Raw genomic sequence first — 20,658 nt, 5'->3', positions numbered from 1 at the left:
ATCAAACAACAACAAAAATCTTTAACATAGTTTTAGCTTGCACATCACTGAAAAGCAAGGTTCTTCTTGCAACAATTTCTGCACAGTCCAAACTGAATCATATATAAAAAATATTCATATATGACACTTTACATGATGCAACATACATTTACTGGAGTTCTCACAAAACTCTCACCAGCTAAACAAATGATAAAAATAGAACAAAACATTGTCTGCCAAAGCTATCATCTCAATAGAGTAGTAATTTATGTATCTGTTTTTTATTACCGCTCATCAAGCTCTTGCTAAACATCTGGAAAATGCTACCAAAGCTATTATTTATAAATAAATATGATTCTACAAAACACTTATTGTTTTATACTTAGTTGTTAAAATTATTCTGTAACTCCACTTAGTAAGGGAAATTTAAAAGAATCTTGATAGTCTTTGAATTTTATATTATTTTTACACTTCCAATTTTAAAAAACTGACCCAACTTTATAATTAAGGAGCAGAGTTAAGGTTTAAGAGTGCTACAGTGATTCCTTCCCTATGCTGCAATGGAACTAGATCAAGAAAGTAACAGTTTATGTACCAGAACATGTAGCTGCTGTTATGCCCTTGTCTGTTTATTTCTCACTACACAAGGCAATGAAGCTGTAAGGAGTAGGCTGTTAAGTTATCCCCCACATGTCCCACAAAAAGCAGGCATTGTATTTGTAAAGCATTTCAAAATTTTGTATAACAGAAAAGAACACCATGAACACAGCACAGCTCAAGTTAAGCACTTGTAATTCCCATCGATCTTAACAGAAGAGATTTAAGCATGTGCTCAGTTCTTCAAATGAAATCAATGATACTTAAAGAAAAACAGGTTGCTTATCTTAAACTGTAGCTCTTTGAGCAGTCATTTGTGCAGGCACATACATGGAGTTCTGTACCTGTGCGAAGTCTGAAACCTTCTGATAAACATTTTGGCAGGAAATCTGCCCAAAGCACATGTTCAAGGGGTGTAGTTCCTACATTCCCTCTCAGATACTAACGGATGGCAGTTATATAAGGAAACACTTGAGTGACAGGAGGTGTGAAAAGGGGCGGGTTGTTTGAGTGAACATATGACCACATGAACTAAAGTTGAAGGAAAACCACCTGCTTTTCTTTGGGGTCTTTGTGCAGTTTCACACATGGTAGAATAGCAAACTAATTTACCCCAAGGTGGGGCAAGTACTGACTAGTAATTGCTGAGCTCAACACAGCCCATCATAAAGAGGTACCTGCCCAAGCCTAAATATCCATAGCATCATGCCTGACAAACAAAGATGCCTGCAAAAGAAGCTGGAAATACTCTTTGAAAGGCTGTGGCTCTTGTAAAAGTAGATGTGGACTCCCATTAGTACTGGGGAGCTATGCCAGTCCATAGCAAAATTAAAGCTTACAGAAAACAACATGAGAGGCCTTGGATCAATGCAGGTAGAGTCTTTCTAGAGCCCTCAGAACACATGGGAAAGAAAAGGATCATGTTGAAACACAGCTGTCCTATCAATGTAGAAGGCTAGGTCATGATGAATGTGCAGGATGTGGAAAGATCATTCTGAGATGTTCAGATAAAACTCAGGCAAGGCAACATCCTGGTATAAGCTAAAAGCTATTTCCTCAGTGCCCCCAGCTTTTATGACTCACCAGCTGTGAGGGCACATGTACAGCCAACGCGTTACCAGTTGGCGAGGCACCCCCCCCCCATGGGAGGCCACTGATTGGCCCATTTGAGATGCAGCAGCCAGCGGGAACTCAAGCCAGATGTCCAGGTTGCCAGAGGGAACTCCCCTAACGGCCACCTGGACATATGGCGGCCAAGCAAGAGAGACTGCAGCAGGCGCCCACCCAGGAAGGGTTAAGCGTCCATTTCCCCCTTAGACAGAAAATACACATTTGTCTTGAAAACAACCTTATTGCTAAGTACATCAAATCTATAAACTTCCACCACTTACTTTCCAATGGCATTGGGGAGAATTGTGAGTTGATTGTCATCTACTTTTAGAGTTGTAAGCCTTTTCAAGAGCCCTGAAAGAGAAAGAGAGAGACAGAGAGACAGAGATGTGTTAGATATTGAAAACAGCATATTTTCCCTCTATAACTATTTTTTTTACTGTGAAGTACACCCCTTTTTCAACTCTCAATACTAGTGGTCATAGTGCCTATTCTGAGGCCAGTTTCAGCAGAAGTAACAAAACAAATGGAATAATGAATAGTATTTTTGAAATAAAGGATTCCGGGTTAGTTCAAAAGAATCCTCTTCCAGAGGTGGCTACGCAGTTGTTTCAAACATATTTTCTCATGTGATCCCTAAATTTGCAAACACAGTATCTTCTAATTGCAAAAACCACAGGGTTGAATTTAACCAAGTTCTACTCTTCGTTGACCTATTGCATCAGTAGCTAAGGCTACTTTAGTTGAATATGGACCACTGAAATTAATGTGCCCAAGTCAGCCATGTTTGTTAATTTCAGTGGTTCTATTCTGAGTAGAACTAGCACTAGATACAAGTCACGCAGTTTAACAGTGGATTGCTATTTTGTATTTTTGTACATGAAGTTTCACACTTGTGCCTGAGGACATGAATTTTAGGTAATGTGAGAAAAGCCATTCCAGAGTATTTCTTCATAGCAGGAAGCTAAATTACAGACACACCTCCCTAACACTTGTATTATAGTTAAAAATAAACCTGTGGACAGATTCTAGCATTAAAAAATAATTGCACCTCATATTCAAATATGAGTTTCTACACATAAAACTGTGATGCAAGGGAATGTGACCAGGAACGCTTTTCTGTATTATGAAGTAAAACTTCAAAACGTTATACCTGTATTCTTCATATAATTCTTAACTCTTAACATAAAAAAGTGTGTTATTTTAGAGATAAAGTTGCTAATAATAATTACAGGATAATGAATGATAGGGGAGGCAGATAAATCCTAATCTTGATTCAGAAGAAACGGACCCTTGAATCCAAACCAGCATCTATTACCACAAACCCATTTTCTTAGCAAAAACCTCTCACACATACCACACATTTAGCCAACATTTCTTTCTTTACCTATAGAATCTGGCAGTTGTTGTAGCATGTTGGATGACAACAGTAGATCTTCCAGGGCTTCACATCCTGATATGTCCATATCTATACTTTCTATCCTATTTTTTGACATATCCAAGTACACCAGCTGCTTTAACCTTCCTATAGGCTTGATGACATCACATAAGAATAGGTTGTTGGTTAGATTTACATTTTGTAGCAAGCACCAATGGTTAACAGCAATAATATTTAGAAATTAAAGTTAACAGAAAGGTAATGGTGATTATAGAAGCAAAAGTGATCTGGTCTGATGTTTCATTGGTCAAGTACGCTAGAAAAACCACTGTTCTAAATTTGTATCTAAAGATACTGCACCAATGCTCACTACTTAAATGGTGAGGTTTGATTCTTCCCAATGACTCACACAAGATAGGATCCTAAAAGAGTAATTTTTGGTATAAGTGCATCCACAGAGTCTGTGGCACAGATTGTTGCAAGGAATTGGAAGGCCTATACATACCTCCCACATTCCAATTCACCCTACTACCTTTGCTTAACCAATAAATGTGAGTTCAGAGCAGTGAGCTAACAAACCGAAAGGGGTATCTAGACAGGGATATGGAAGATACACACAGACCCCTCATCCCCATTATTTCTCAACCCCATAACTTCCAGATTGGATTACTGCAATGTGCTCTACATAGAGCTGCCCTTAAAGGCAACTCAGATACTTGTCTCACCTATTTCACAGACTTTAGGCGGCTCTCAAAATATCAGTGAAAATCATTAGTGCTATTTATAAAGATACATCTGAATAGTTCTTAAATGTAAGAATATTTCAGTGTCTTAATGCAGAAAATAAGGATGTTGCATACGGATCCTTTACTAAATTGCACCATTCCTGCGCGTGATCCTTTCATGAATTTCAGTTGTTGGATTGGAATTACCTGAGCACTACACAACAGATGGTAAGCGCTGTCGACTCTGACACTGCTAATCATCAAACAGATATGAATATGTGAAACAGAATCCAACACTTACTTTGGATATGTATAAATACATTTAGATGGTTTGAAAATGTTCTACAAGCACTAAATCACATTGCCAATTGAACTAGAGTGCTCTTATATTGAGCTGAAGTAGCAATGTTGTTACCCAAAGGCATTTTTGTAGCATATACTGTAGTATTTAAATTGAAAATGGACTTCTACATGCTATAGGCTAGGCAAAAGCTGTACAGAAAACACTACCCTCTGTTCAAGTCACAGCACAGAAATTTGCCTTAAGATGATTTACTCTGTGTGCTTGAACTAGAATTCTTATATTAAAATTCTCTTAAAATCATTGAGTTGGAGCCTAAGAACACTGATCAGAGTTCCATTCACAGATATAGCTTCCCTACTTCCTTCTTGGGAAGCTTTCAGCAGCTGACATGATAGTGATCATTATCATAATACAATCTCATCAAATTAGCATGAACATTTTAGTCCTGTTAAACAGATCTGCTTCAGCTTACAAAAAAGGGGCCCCTCCAGAACAGCACTGGATATGTTCGGGAGGGGGCTGAAGCTCAAGGGGAGAATTGACATAAGCAGAAGTGCCTTTCTTCTGGGGTTAGGTGCTGCTGGATTCACACAATAATGATTTATTTCATGCCAAACTCAATACACTGACAGCTGAAGATAGGAAAAACTATATTAAAAAAAGAGGCAAAATAGAAATAAACCATGAGTTCAATGGGCAGGGCCCCTGTGTGTGTGCATGCTTTACACATTCTCACTGTACTATTTCCTAGAACAACTTCACTCTTTAGACATCATGATCCTGTGTTACCATATGAACGCAGAAGTTATCATATACTCATCTGGCTATCATCCCCAGAACCACTCTAGATGTGTGTGATCTGCAACTAGCATGTCTATAAGCAGCATTCATCTCTTGTTGAGATGGTGTCTCACAAGCTGCTGGAGTGCATTCTCTTGTTCCACACAGAAGAATGATTAGAAATATTATTATATGGTATCTAAGTTATTTGTATCAGATCGAGATGTTCAGAAATAGCAGCAATGAGAGTCAGATTAGCAGATGCTTTGTTAGCTAGACATCCTTCAGTAGTGAAATGCATGAGGCATGCTACAGAAATATTTTTTAAAAATTGTTCATTTATGAGCAGCAATAAGGCTCTCTGAGGGCCTTATGCTACTTAGATCAATTGAAAACCCATCACCTGTTAAAGAAATAACATCTTTCAAATATGTTTCAATATAACAGAAATACATACGTAGATGAAATTTTGCAGAGTTGTGTAGTGTCAGAACAAATCAATTTAAGTTTATTATTTATACATTACTATGCAACATTATGTTAGTATCCTTGTCCAAAAACATGTTCAGTGTTGCATTTGCCTATATTAACAAGAAATGAAACTAAACAACACATGACTGTATACAATATCCATACCCCAGGCAGTGTTTGAAGTGAATTACTGTCCATCCATAATTCCTTTAGATTTTGAACTTGTTCCAGAACCTCAGGCTGCAAAAAAGTATATTTTATAAATATAACATTTATGCAAACCAAATGATATTTTAATTATTTCCAAGTGATTACCTTTTGCAAACAAAATCAGAATAGAACTATAGTTCTTTAATCTGATTACTTCATCATTTTCTTTAAGGTTGTACTTACAAGCTATTATTATGTTAAATATTACAAGTCACATTTCTGAGTGTGGTTTGGTCTAAATCCATCTACCAGGATGGATCAACTGAGAAGAAGCAGCACAGAGAAGCAATGGCTGATTTAGTATTTCAGAAACTCTGAACTGTCAGGTATTAGGAGTTAAGGCTTTTATTCTCATAGCTTCTGTGATGCTGCTGGTTTCTGAAGCAAGATCCTACATATCTATCAACCCTTCCCCATAATGTCACACAATCCAGAGTATCATGTGCCATAAATAAGAGACTTACTATTTGTATACCCTCATTATTATCCCTTGTCTGTGGACATAAAATATTTCATCATGAATTCCTTTGATTATCAATGCAAAGCAGGATCCTATGCAGCTTTTACATGTATGGAAAGCAAAATAGTAGAGTTACTCGTTTCTGCATGCAGCAGGATTCTCATAGTGGGAATTGAGGAAAATAGCATTGATATACTGAACACTACTGAACATACATGTTTTGTTATGCTTTTTAAAACAGGTTTTTCTTACCAACTCAGAAAATTCATTATTGCCTAGGTCAAGCCTCTCTAGCTGTGTCAGTTTGTGCATTGACCTGTAAAAAACAAAAGATATTACAGTAATGAGAATGTTACAATTTTACTGCAATTATACTATACACGGTGGCAAAGGTTGCATGTGCTGTTACATTAAATTTTAGAGGTAGACAGCACATATTGGATAGAATAAAGAACGTATCAGACAGGACAACAAACATTTTTGTCACATTGTTTATAATTAATGAAGAAATTCATTTTTATTTCAATATATGAACAGCAACGTCTACAATAAACTGTGATAAATGAATCCCCCTAAAGCTGATTTTAATCAGTTTTAATGTTCTTATTTGTTCCCCACCCATGTGACTGTTCTAGCCACTTTGGCGGCTTCCAACAGATATAAGAACACAATGAAACATCAAACATTAAAAACTTATAGAGGGCTGTCTTCAGACGTCTTCTAAAAATTGCATAATTATCAGCTTACTTACATAACGTAAGCAAGAAGTCTCCATAGTTACAGTTAGGAGCCTGATTAGCATTCCAAGGCATACAGGATGGTCCCAATTTATTTAAATGGAAGATTCAGTTCTGAAGATGGAAAGCCCTTGTGGATAGGAGGGTTCATATGCACAATCTAGCTCCAGCACTTACAAGGAAATGCTGGATCAGATTGCATGTTGCAAAACATCTGCAAATGGAGTAAGTTTCTCAAATGAACAGTATATTAGCTTTTATTTAAGAGTCCAATAAAGGCCATGTTCTATTACTACTTGGTGGAAATCCTAAGAGTGGAGAATGATGTTGTACTCAGGCTCTCTTTGCAAGTTTCTCATCTTATATGGCCTATGTGAAAATAGGAATGCTGGACTAGATGGGCCTTTGGTCTGATCCAGCCTGGCATTCTTATAAAAAGAATTCTGCCAAGTGAAAGTTATCTTTGTCACCACCCTTCAGTGACCTGGCACTGTGCGATTTGGAGTAAAGAGGCAGGGAGGCACAATTTCACATATTGCTTTGACCCAGCCAGTCAATCAACTGTCAGGTAAGATGAAAAACAACAACAACAAATCAGACATTAGGCATTCATTAAAGATAACAATGATAAGCCAGTTAAACCCAAGTACCTAGCATTAAAATACCCAAAGTTTATAAGCAATGTAATGCACACTGCACAGAAAATAAAAGCATAAAAACAACAGAAAGCTAGTAGCAAGTTTCATATGGGTACTGTGAAAAATTTGCATGTATGAGTGATAACAATCCCACAACAAATGCTTGTCTGTAAGCAACCATCTAAAAATTTACTAATTGGGTTTGACTGAGTAATCTCAGTTTGTTTATAATTCTTATTAACCAAGCATTGTAGATGTATGCCTCCCTTAAAGGAATAAGCTACACCTTATAAAATACATTTTCACAGGATTAGCTTTTCTTTTCTTTTCTTTTGGAACATTGCATTTATGGGTTGCCCCCAAATTTAGTTTCATCCTTAATGAGTTGAAAAATCTATTGTTAGCTATGATATCACGTTGATCCCTCTGTACTCAACTTATATAGTCATTATATTTTGAAAACATATTTTGCAAATTATTCAGTATTTATAAATAGTACAAATAAGAGACACAAATAATGTTGCAGCCTTAATACTTCCCCCTTTGTGAATACTAAAAATAAATCATGAAGGAATTTGTGAGCCATACTGTCTTTTGTTTAGTAGTAGTTTCATCATTAACAACGGATACTAATTAACAGACAATGACTGGCTTGAGGTGGGGGGGGGGAATATTTTTGAGTTTCAAGGGTACTGTTTTTTATATAAGACTGATACATTTAATGAATCCAGTTCTGCTTGCCCAAGTTCATTTCCAGAGTAATGTATAATCTGCCCATACTTGTAAATAACAAACAGAAAACAAAAATATCATATGCCTCTTGGGTACCTTCTTCAAAAAGGAAACTGATGCTGTAAAAAAGAGTCTTGAACTTTCCATTGTTCAAGGGACAGTGCAGAACAATATTTTTTATTTCTTCGAAAGCTTAGAAAAATAAAAAAAGTTCTGCTCCTTAAATGTTAAGTTCCTTCTCTGAGGCAATTACCACAGCTAAAAACAGACCAACAAGATTCTTATGGCTAGCCTTAACTAAGCATGAGGGGCAGGCACGTAACAAGCAAACTGTCAGTCAAATTTCTCCAAGTATCTTGTCAGCTTCCTCTGTTATAACCTACAGAATGAATAAAACCTGAAATAAGATGCTTCATTATTAACAATTTTGGATTTGTGCCTGCAATATATCAACTGAAATTTGTTATATGAGTGCTATTTCTCTTTCTACTTCTGCCATTTCGTTTCATTATTTTGAAAGCCTTGTGTGTTGCTGTCAAGTTGAGACTTAAATTCAATGGTAGCATGGCTTGAGCTAGGCATTTCTTTGCCTTAAATAATTAATCTGGGGTTTATACTCCATTTGTCATTTATTATTGCAAAATGGTTTGGTAACTGCTTTCTCCTCGACTTACAACCTTTCGAACCTTCTAAGCATTTTTATGTTATAGAAATTGAGGAACACTATGGAACAGCCTTACATAAGGCATGCATCTAAGTAATAACTACCACTATACTAATGCAACCAAATGCTGGTCTTGCTCTTTGAAATGGGATATAGAATCAGTGCCATAGAAGAGGCAGTAATGAGCATGCATATGTATGGATTCAGGGATCGCAAGACTTCATGGGAAGATGATCACGGTTGCACAGGAGTGGGGATAGTTCACAGGAGTGGGGATAGTATGACAGCTGGCTTCTGCTGAAGGCAGAAAGCAAGGTGGAAGTTGCTGAAAGTAAGTAAGTTTCTCTCATACATATGTGTAGAGAAGAAATAACATATTGTTGAATGGTGAGATGTTGGTAGCAGTAGTGATGACAAAGCGTGAAAATAACAAGAAAACAGTGCCCAACCTGGTGATAATCTAATAAATCATGCAGAGAGGGAGCTTCAGCCCAAGAAAAGAGAAGAGGCAGTAAGGAACACCTAGCTACTTTAAATGAATTCAAATCTCCGGGGTCTGATGAAATACATCTGGGGATACTAAAGGAACTTGCAGGTGTAATATCAGAGCCTCTGTCTATAATCTTTGAGAATTCTTTGAGAATAGGTGAGGTCCCTGGGGATGGGAGGCAGGCAAATGTGGTCCCCAACTTTAAAAAGGGGGAAACCCAGGCAACTACCAACTAGTCAGCTTGACACTGATGCAAGGAAAGGTGTACACTCAAAAAAGGATGCTGTGATTACTAAGAACTAGCACATCTTTCTCAAAAACAAGTCATGCCAGCCTAATCTTATTTCCATTTTTGAAAGAGTTTCAAACTCAGTGGATCAGGGAGATGTAATGTATCTTGATTTCAACTCAAGAAGAACAATCCCACATCAGGTAGAGAAGGATATTAGGAGGCAAAGAGTTTGTTAAAAATTGACATTAACACACAAGCACACACACAGCCAGGAGGTACTCAGAAAGTTTGCTTATCTGTAACTGTAGCTCTTCAATGAGTGATCTGTGCAGAGACATATAGGTTTTGTGACTGTGCAGGCTTGTTTTTCAGATTTCTTGAACTTGGTTCGTGTATTGGCAGGCTGCTTATCCCAGTGTGTGCACACTCAAAAGGGCATGGCCCCCACTTTCCTGCTCAATTCCTAATGGATTGCGCGCAGCGGCTATACAAAAAAAGTGAGCAAGAGCAGGCTATATGAATAGCAAACTTACCAAAGGCTGGGGAGCTGCCTAGAAAGCTCTGGGTTCAGCACAGCCCTACCAGAGGAGCATCCATTCTGGATCAAACATCAAGTCTGTAGTACCAGATGAACATAGAAAGCTGATGTAGTAACCCTTTGAGCTGAAGCAATAGTAACCAGGAAAGGAAGCTTAAATATGAAGTGCCATAATCAAAAGTAGTAAGAAGCTCAATGCAAATGGGCTAGCCCTGAGTTGAAGCAAAATAACTGAAAAACTGAATTTGGACTGCAAGCTGTTCAGTACTATGGTCAGCCATAGTTGAAAACATAAGAATATTCTTTCTCGTCCATGCTAAAGATAAGAATGTATGTTGATGCAAAGTGCTCGGATGAATTCAGGCCAGTGCATTAATACCAAACAGGATTTCCCCACATTTACACAGAGTTCCAAGACGTCAAGAAGACTCAGCATTGTGGCAAGATAGTTGGCCAATTGGTCTGAAGTTGGAGTGGTCAAGCTTGCTCCATCTTCCATGTAACAGCCCTTCAAATATTTTAAGATGGCTATCATATCTCTCAGAATTCTCTTATCCATGGGCTAAACATACCCAGCTCCTTCAACTGCTCCTCAGAAGGCTTGGTTTCCAGACCCTTCATCTTCTTAATCACCCTCCTCTGCACACGTTTCAGGGGATGCAATGGATCAATGAATGCAAGGAAGGAATGTCAAATGAATGTACCTATCTCTTTGAAATTTCAGACAGAGATTCCCCATCTCCCCTAAGAACATTTAGTACAATCTTTGATGTCTGGGTACTTGTTCCACTGCTGCCATTTAGATGAGTACCAATACCTCTAAAGGAGGAGAGGTGGGGGAAAAGTGAAAGACTCTGTCTTGAGGAAGAAAGTCAAACACTAGTGCAAGCAGCCACTGGTCAGTAATGAGGGAAGACCACACAACCAAAAAAACACCCTTAGCTACTTGCTAAACACTGGCAGGTAGATGTCCTGAAAAATGATGAAGAGAAAGTCAAAGCTGATATTTGGAAGAGTCTGATGTTTTATGTCACTTGAATGACTTCCCAACTAAGAAGCTTTCCTTCACAGAGTACAAAGAGGTCTGCTGGGAAGCCTCTGTAGCTAGGGAGGTAGGATGACTGGAAGAGGTCCTGTGCCAAAGCAAACCTTGACCAAAGCAAATCTTGTATACTGTTGTGTTGTCAAATCCATATCGCAAGCTGTATTGCAGAGTTTTCGTCCTCTATCCAAGGCCTAAGCCCTGGTAGGTTTTGAACCATAGTTCTAGTATCCTATCTCAGACCAGAGGAGTGCGCATAAGCATGTCCACGGATGCTTTTGTCAATGTTTCTGACATACAGTCAGGAATGTGGATTTGCTGTTTGCTTCCTGTTACAAAACTGAGATGTGTTCACTTCCGGAAAAGGAGGATGCCTTGTCCCACAAAAAATGTTGATATTGAGATATGCACACCATGTAGCTGGCAATGCACAATGACAGTGCCACTATGGAACACAATTTACTGTCTATGATAACCTGTCTCCTACCTCCATTATCTGTATGTGCAGTGTGAGATGTAATATGTAAGTTTCACCAATGACCAAGTTAGGTGAAGGATACTTGAAGAGGAATTCTCAATCCTTTTCTTAGACCTGATAAAGCAGAGCTGGGGAACCTTCTTCAGCCCAAGGACCACTTTATGGGGCAACTTTGCAGGAAAAGAGCCATTCAGCAAAAATGTTGAGAGAGATGCCACAAGACATATGAGTAAACCAAACCAAATTAAAACACACAATGTAAAAAGAGAATAAATACAAAATAAAATCACAAGAAGAGAAGAAAGAATTATTGGCAAACATATATTTATTTTGCCATGTGAGGATGAAGAAATAGCCAGGAGAAATATTTTCATTATGTTGCAGCGCTACCTGTAGAAAAGAAAATGATTGGGAAGGCAGGAGCCACATACCCTTGAGAATGCCCTTGAGAGGAGTGGTGTGGGTGATGGCATGTCTAGTTCTAGATTTTTTAAAAATGATGTATTTGGAAGTGAGGATCCCATATATGTGTGACTGCACAGATACTAAGAGAAACTTATAATTATAATAAATTTAAAAGGAGGTCACAGAGAAAGCAGATTGCTTCCCACAATTCAATGATTGGAACACATTTCCCCCCTGGAATATCACACATATGAAAGAGTGATCCATTGTTAGAAACTTACTGGTTTTCCAAAACACAATAATCACAGCAGAATTCAATAAAAATACAACAGAGTCTGCAACAGAATATTTTTTGAATCCTTATATATGCATTATATATTAATTTTGAGCTATTTAAGTCAGTAGATCCTATGTACTCATTAGTATAAGATGTTACAAGCATCAAAATATCCATATGGAAAAATAAACATATTACAAAGTTGTATACTAGGCATTCTTTAAATTAGTGAAAATAGTCTCACTTTAATGGTACACTACAAATGACATATTTGATTTGCAGTTTGATCCAACACCAGAATAAAGTGCTATCAAAATTATTATTTTTGATGAAGATGTATGCAATAGAACAATTGCTAAAGGTAAAACCGACAAGGAGCTTCTTCACATTTCACCTTGAAGCTCATCAGTTTCATCTCCCATGTGACGGCCTCTAAACAAATTACACAAGATCAGACATTGGCTTGCCAATTAGTTTATACTTGACAGGGGGAGGAATTCAATGTAGCACTATGGCAATCATCCCATCAGCTCAAGCTTTTCAACTTGCTGGATTGAACAATCTTCTCCCCTGTGTGCTGTTCTGGGATTCTCCTGGCCTCCGTCTCCAGCAAATTTCAAGGAAAGGGTGTGCAATAGGGAGGAAGCCCCAGTGTGCTAGCAGGCACCCTTATACTTGCTTTTACTAGAGAGACATGTTAGCTGAATCCTGCTGAGGAAATTGCATAGAATCTTGGCTCTCTGGTTTAGTGCACCTGAATGACGCAGATATTTTAAGCATCCATTTGCTGTGTTCACACTTTATCATTTTAGTACGTACATTTAATTCTCAGGTATAACCATTCTCTGGAGAGGCACCTCAAATCACAATAGCCTATTTAGCCAGGGGCAAGGACTGTATATTCCAAGAATATATTGCAGTTAGTGTCTATCTGGGGGGAAATGTCATAAAACTGAAGTCCCTTCTTGAGAGCAGGGACTTTCTCTTTGGTAATGGACTGGAAGCATAGTTGAAGAAAATATGTCATATCCCATTTCTGATACGCTTCCCAACATAGAAAGGCAATTGTGCAGGGATGCAGGAGGGCGGAAAAGGTCCCTTAGAAGACATCTGAAATGCTGTTCACATTTCAGTTTTGACTAGTACCATTTCGTTATTGTGCAGATAGTTCAAACCTGATTTAGCTTGTCATTTCTATTTGTGATTTTTTTTAACATGGGTCCATTTGTTACTGGGAATTCTACAATTTTTAAAAATAAAAGTTGTTCATATCATTTGACATATAACCAGCTTACAGTTCTCTATGTTAATGACATGCACCCACTGCAATAGCTATATGAACTCCATTCCTGCCTTTAAATATAAAAGCTGCTACACTTTATATTCACATACACATCTAACATTCTCAATATTGGAACTCACACTTCAAATGGTGCCAATGAAAGTATACACCAATCAGTAAAAAAAACAAAAACATACATGTGAACACATCTACAGATGCACATAACTAATGAATCATATCTCTGTTGCAATACTATATAGAAATTTCTAGCAAGACATTATGACTAATACAAACTAAAAAATAGAGCCTATTTAAAATTTTATAAAAATAGTGCAGTTTCTGTACAGATCATCCAAACATCAACAACGTACTTAAATCATTAGTTACTTTAGAGATATAGAAAAACATCTAAAAGTCACTCCTGTGTTGGAAAACAACATCAAAAGGACTTATCCCGCTGTCTCTGTACAAATCAGAGCTATTTTAGACAGTCTAGAATAGTGTCGAGAATAAAATTGAGTGACTTTGGCTTCTTTTCTCCATCTTCCATGTCTTACTGAAAGGAGATGCATATATTCCCTGAGGGAGATGTACCTTCTCCTGATTCAGAGGCACAATGCATTTCCCCACCAGCCCTATGGCAAACAGGATATGCATTTATGTTTCCTTCAAATAAGACTGGAAACATTTGATTAAACAGCGCAAATCACTCATGCTTCTTCCCCGGAATGTCTGAAGTGTCCTTTCAGACACATGCCTGTGCCTGACTTGGAAGTAAGCATTAGCAGAAGACCTTCTGATATTCTGTCATTAATGATTGTTATTAATTGGCTATGAGAAAAGAAGTATTTTCAGAAGCAATTTTAAGTGACAGGACTAAAGGCTTTAATAGAAACTTAACATCTTACCTATAGTTTTCCTACATTTAAACTAACACAACTTTAAATTTGTTGGTTCTGTTAATGATTATACTACTATTATTTCAGTGGCTGCATCGGCTACATTACAAATTGGTAATATTGATCTTCAAAATGTATGGCTGTGAATTGATAAAATTCCTGGGAAATGGCCCAGTGTATGTCTAAGCAGAAGTTCAAGCATGGGCAGATTCTCTTCTCATGACCATGCAAAGAAAATCTGAATATTCTAAAACACAGCAAACATTTGCATAAAGGTCAATATAGTAAAAGGCAGCCTTCATCAGCATGTAGTATCCCCAAACTGTTTTGGTTTCATAGTATAGTGTGGGAGAACTACCTCAACACAGTCTATTCGTGCTGATGCTCCTGATGCTGCCATTTCAGGTGCTCGAAAAGCTGCTGCCTTCACATCCTCTGCTGTTGGTGCCATTGTACTCTCCCAGGCGATGGGGCAAGGGGCACACTCTGGATCTTCAAATGCTAAGATGAGAAAAATCAATTTCAATGCCCAAAAGATGGAACTGCTGGAGTAGAAGAGGTGTCTAAAACTACCAAATGGCTTATGGCACTTAAGAGAGCACTAACTTATAACATTAGGAAATAATTTGAAATTAAATTTTCTGCACTTCTTACTTAATCAACTTAAAATTAATTTGGAGAGTGATGAAAATATATTTTGGTGTCTCCTGCTTGATTAAAGTCATTTAGGCCCAAGTTCAAGGGCAAAGAAAGGAGAAAAATAGTATTCCTTGAAGGGAAATGCTTTCTGAATACCTCAACTTAGTGAAAATATTCTTCCAAATATTGTATAATATCATGAAGGAAAGTAACCTAGAGCACTAAAGTAAAATCTTAGTTTTTAGCCCAGACCCTTATATATAATGTTTGATTTTGTGACTTCACCACTATGTGATTAACATGTGGCTAATCTTCCTTAAGAATGAACCCTTACATGGTGAAATCTATTATCTAAACTGAAAGGGATGCCCAAGGAAAACTTAAAATCTTCCTAATGCTTTAAATATCAGATTTCATCATAAAGAAATATTAAGCAAATAAGTTCTAAATACAAACATTACAAGAACAGGGATTCTACTATTAGACAAGTCTAATGTGTGAAAACACGTTAGGCATATTTTCCTCCGCTTGTCCCATCGCCTACAGGAAGTGTCTACATTTTATTTGAGACCCTTATCTTTTTCACTTGCCCACAATGAGTATCAATAACATAGTAAACAGGTTCACTTGCATATTCTCATAGCCATACCATTTCATTCTGTCTATAACAGGACTATCCTATACAAGTCCACTTGGAAATACCATTGAGTTGGTATAGAGTTGACGTCCTCCTTAATTTTCACCCTTTTTTCTGAACTCATGCTCTATCTTTATTAATGCATGTCTAGTTTTAATTAAACTCACACAGGAAACTATTTTGTATAACACATGTGAAACTCATTCTGTTTTGTTTTTGTTTTTTAAACAATTACACAACATTGTCAAAAACACCTAACCAGTGATCATGATTTGAGCTTGTGTTTGGGGTAGCTGACCTGACAGAAGTCACACATATACTTGTTACGTCTGAACAGAGTTACAGTACTGTGCTGTACATCGGGCTGCCATTGCCCTCAAAGACTATTCAAAAACAGGATTCTGCCGCTAAAGCTCCCGACTCTTGCTAAATGTCAGGATCAGGTCACCCACTTGCAGTACCACCTGCGCAGGCCATCAGCCCATTTCTGAACACAATTCAAAATGCTGGTTCCCTTTAAAAGCCTAAGTGTATTGGAGCAAATTACCCAAATAACTACTTTTCCCTATGCATGTCTGCTCACTCTCTGAAATAATATCTGTTCTTACAAATGGAAAAACCTAAATATAAAAAGATTAAATGACTGTAGCCAGGAAGTATGAATTTCAGGAGCAGAAACCAAGAATCCAGAATGAATGTCCTTCTCTATTAACATAATATTGTCATAATGGTGCATAAAGTAGAAGCTGAGAGAACATGCTACGGAAATAGAGACAAGGTGGTTTTCTTCATAATTGACTAAAGACAAAGCTAATATGACCTTAAAATTATTCTGAGAAAATGTCAAACACTGCAGTATAAAATTGCAATTACATAATTTCTGTAATATTATCCAAGTGATTCATCTATGCAAGTGCTAAACCTTCATGATTCCTTGAAGGGAACCTTGCCATCTGCACTGTAAAAGGTTTTACACTTCTTGCTTGTGGTTCTTTTTCTTTGTTTTTGTAGTTAGGTGCCCTTCTCATTCAAATTTCAGTTTCTCCTTCCTACACCAGGAAGAACTACACTATCTTGGTGAAAAGCTGTCAGGAGATCCATTTCAGCAATGGGTGGGGCTGGACCAAAAAGTGGTTGGCATAGCTCTTATTTTTTCAGGCTAGATCAACTGTGGGGGGTTACCCCACTGCCAGTAGGGAAAAGAAAAATGTTTCCTTTCTGTACCGTTTCAGCACATCCCTCCCACTACTGCCACCACACACACCAGTTATTCTCACCTATCCTTCACTTTAACACATGCACCCCAAGAAACAAACAATATTCACCTTTCCATTGTCATTTAAATCTGCTCATGGAAATAGGCAGAACGGAACACAACACTGTCACTTCTTCAGCTTGCCGACATTTGAATCCTTACCATTCAGATTATCTGCTTTAGACATGCAGTGCTGCTTCTTTATAGCAGCAGCAGAAAGGTGAGCAGAACACCTCCAAAGTGTTGCCAAATATCACAGAAATACTGCAAAGGGGCACTTTGTTATGCTTTGGCTGCTGTTATAATGAGAGTCTTAAATAGAGGGCTTGAAGAAGGTCAGGTGGTGCCTAAATGAAGGCGTGTGAATGCCAGGGAATGTACAGAGATCCTGGTAGCCTGTAGGTTCACCATCCCTTTCCTAAGTGTTAAATTAGTGGCCCTACATTGCATTAATCATCAAAATCTCTTTTAGTGATGTCCAATTTCTTGCAAACTCATTTTTAGTCAGTTTAATGTGCACAAAGATAGTCAATTCTCATTAAATGTTTAAGAAACTGGCTTTAATCTTGCTAAAATTACTGTATTTAAAAATAATCCTAAATCCAAATAACCTGGCAAAAGTGGTATGTGCATTCGGCTACAACTTTACAGCACTCAGAGTTGCTACCTTTTTATTGTTACATAAATAATAATATAAATAATATCCAACAAAATAGATTTGCTATCGGCAAGGATTTCTGCTTGTGCAACAAACTTTCTCTCCCTCTCCTCTCTCTGAGCACTCTCGACGTCCTCTTGAAATCTGCTCCAGATTTTGGAAGACATAGGGGTGCACAAGGAGAGGGAGAGAAGTTCCTTTGCATAGCCAAAAGTCCTTGCAGTAATGGATCTATTTACGTGGATAGCACCCAACAATCATAATAAATGATCAACAGGTAAACCTTTTCCCAACACACATTTAACTAGAAAGCAAGCTATGCCACTGGTTCCACATCCATACGACATAGGATCAATTACAATCTATCATAAATTTCAGGAGTTTTTAATTCTTTTTGTTCACACTGCTTATTAATATATTGGCAACAACATATTGATGGTAAAATGCCAGAGTACAAAATCTTCTGCAAGAGTATTAAATCCCAATACTGATTTTTATTTCAACAGGAAATATCAAGGTCATCATTCTGGACAGAAATATTTGCAGTTTCCACTGTGCAAGATCATGTAAAATAAAGAAGTTATACTAAATGAGAAATAGAATTCATAATTGTACTTCTCTGCTTTTTAAAAGTTCAACTGTGCATGAAATTACTCAAATCTGTCAAGCGGTAGAAAACTACTTGCTGAGCTGCAGCTAGATACACTAATAAATGATTTGTTATTTAATTTCTCTGATCTTAAAATATATTGCATTACTTTTCATTTTCTATTTATTGCCAATCGATTAGAGTTATGCCATGGTAAACAATTCCCAATAAACTACATTTGGCCTTTGGCTAATTAACAACTGATACCCTTTTAAATGTGTTGTGGGAGGGGATGGGGGGTTATTGGTTTGTATTTGTTCTTATTTTAGTATGTATTTTGCAGTTTTTATCTTGTATTTTTAAGTTGTCATCTGCCCTAAGATCTACAGATGAAGGGTGGTATACAAATTTTAATAATAACAACAAATGTCGTATAAAACTAAATTAAATTTGTCAGATACAAGATAAAATAAGTTATTCCATCTAAACATTTACATCAATTATATCTGTGAAAAATACTTCAGCAAAATATATGTAAAAGGAGGTAAAGAAAAAATGATTTTAACACATACATACCACATCTGAATACACACTAGATCTCTACTGCTGGCCATTCTTTTTTAATCTACGTAGGAACAACATGTGTCATCAAGGCTTTCTCTCAATATTTTTACTACGGCAATGAAGCCAACTATTGTTAAGCTTGTAGAAAGTGATTTGCCCAGGTTGCTACATAAGATACAGAGACAAAAGTGTGAGCACCCAATCTGTATATATAGCCTTCTTCTATGACTAACAATATTCTCCTATGACAAGCAGCCCTATAGAAGGTTCTGCTTCATATCAGAAGTAGTGTATCACTGTGAGGTGTAAGATGAACAATAGTTTCACACACATTGATATATATTTTTTCTCAAATGTTAGTGAATAACAAAGGTCTTCACAACTGAAAATGAAGGTTAAGTCATCAATTTCCAAGACTCCCACGATATGTTAAAATGCTGCTTTAGTCTAGATCAGGGCGACCTGAGATGAAGGACAAAATCTTGTTCCTCCACTCCACAAGTAGAATCCAAGAGGACTCAGTTGCATTTTAATTTATCAGTGATGACAGGACATTGTCTTCCACCATACCCAGAGGCGTCAAGATAGTTTAGGGTGCAAAAAAGCTCTGTTCTTCACCTCCTTGTTCCCTAGCCTGAGGCGGGTACCTTCCTCTGTTTAATGATAGGAGCAGCCTTGGATAGCACATGGGAACTTTTTAGCTCCCTCTTCCAGTGGCCATCTCAAGGATCCCTTCAAAAGGTCCCCTTTATTGTGGGTGGGGACTTAGGGTGAAACACAAGGAGCTGATGCCAGAAATAATGATCTCAAGCACATGCAGTAGTGATTTCCAGGCCAGTGTATTTTTTCAAATGCATGTAAAGATTTCTTAAAAGGTGTTAAAACTGCTGACAGTCCACAGAGAACCATCAGACAGTTGAGGATTAGTTCAGTTGAAATGCAGTTAATCTTATTTAGAAAATCAAAAGGTTATTCATGTCCTAAAACTTTCAGTTTGAAGTGGCAGTTTCATTAAAATTTGAAGCTTTGATAAACTATAAATATTCAGAGCAGGAGTTTTACCAAAAGAAACACAGACCTTGGAAAGTAGATTATGGAGTTTCCAACTGAGAGCCCGCAAGGCTAAAGTGGATGATAGAATAATTAAAGCCTATATTGTCTTAACACAAAGTGGAATCTTAAGACTGTGTATTGTAACCTGTGAAATAAATCTCTGATCAGTTCTATTAGCAGAAAAAATGAATAAAGATATATTCGTTAGTAATTTCTCAACATGAGGTTATTCCAGTAATAGAAATGCACTGAATGCAAAAAAATTTGCTCTTTTTAATGCGCAGCATGTAATTCCCTTCATCAGTTCCTCCCTCGGTCCCTAGTGTGTGCATGCATGAAAGAGCAGAGAGGCGGGACTTTTGCAGATGCATGCCATTTCCTTGACTGAGGTAAGTAGGAAAAATCCCCCCTTTTGCTTCTACTGTAAGACTAGTATGAAAGAAATAGGTGAGAGAAATTAATGCAAGAACTTGCAAAAGGAAACTATTTCTTTGATGGGACAGGAGAGAGAATTATGGAGCCATGAAGCTCACAATATGACACTGGGGTAACTGCTACAGTTTTGTTTCGGTGGATGATGTATGCTGCCCGCAATCTTTGTCCACTTTCCTGAGAATAAGTTGCATTAAGATCCTTTCTTAGTTGAACCAGAGGAGGGGGAAGCCACAGAATGGTTGACTTAGTAGTACCTCCTCCTCACAAGGGGGGAGGATTGGGACCTAAACCCCACCCACGGGACCTCCTAGATGTCCCAACAAGTGTAGGTTCTACCAGCCTCCAATGGTTGCTGCACCTCAAATAGAATGTTACAGAACTGGAGCAGGTTAAGAAAATG

The 20,658-nt window shown here is 37.5% G+C and overlaps 1 protein-coding gene across 19 annotated transcripts in view; it reads right to left on the bottom strand.

The window, feature by feature from the left end:
- LRRC7 (leucine rich repeat containing 7) overlaps positions 1-20,658 on the bottom strand; it is a 189,511-nt gene that overhangs the window by 78,204 nt on the left and 90,649 nt on the right. For 16 of the 19 annotated variants that reach the window (XR_014513072.1, XR_014513073.1, XR_014513074.1 and 13 more), the window contains 4 exons: positions 6,267-6,330; positions 5,510-5,584; positions 3,074-3,218; positions 1,968-2,040 (listed from right to left, as the gene is read on the bottom strand). Coding sequence is in view for 16 of the 19 variants with exons in the window: in XM_083448338.1 (XP_083304464.1) it covers positions 1,968-2,040; positions 3,074-3,218; positions 5,510-5,584; positions 6,267-6,330 (357 nt within the window). In the remaining 3 variants the exon portion in view is untranslated. Of the gene's footprint in view, positions 1-1,967; positions 2,041-3,073; positions 4,458-4,547; positions 4,968-5,509; positions 5,585-6,266; positions 6,331-14,786; positions 14,930-20,658 lie in introns of those variants that run through there. The other 3 variants (XM_083448331.1, XM_083448332.1, XM_083448334.1) reach the window with 3 other exon arrangements.

This window comes from Podarcis tiliguerta (genome assembly GCF_965153285.1).
Source record: "Podarcis tiliguerta genome assembly, chromosome: 6".
Taxonomy (NCBI): Eukaryota; Metazoa; Chordata; class Lepidosauria; order Squamata; family Lacertidae; genus Podarcis; species Podarcis tiliguerta.
Note: the sequence above shows the minus strand (reverse complement) of the source record. Positions and strands in the feature narration are given on the sequence as shown.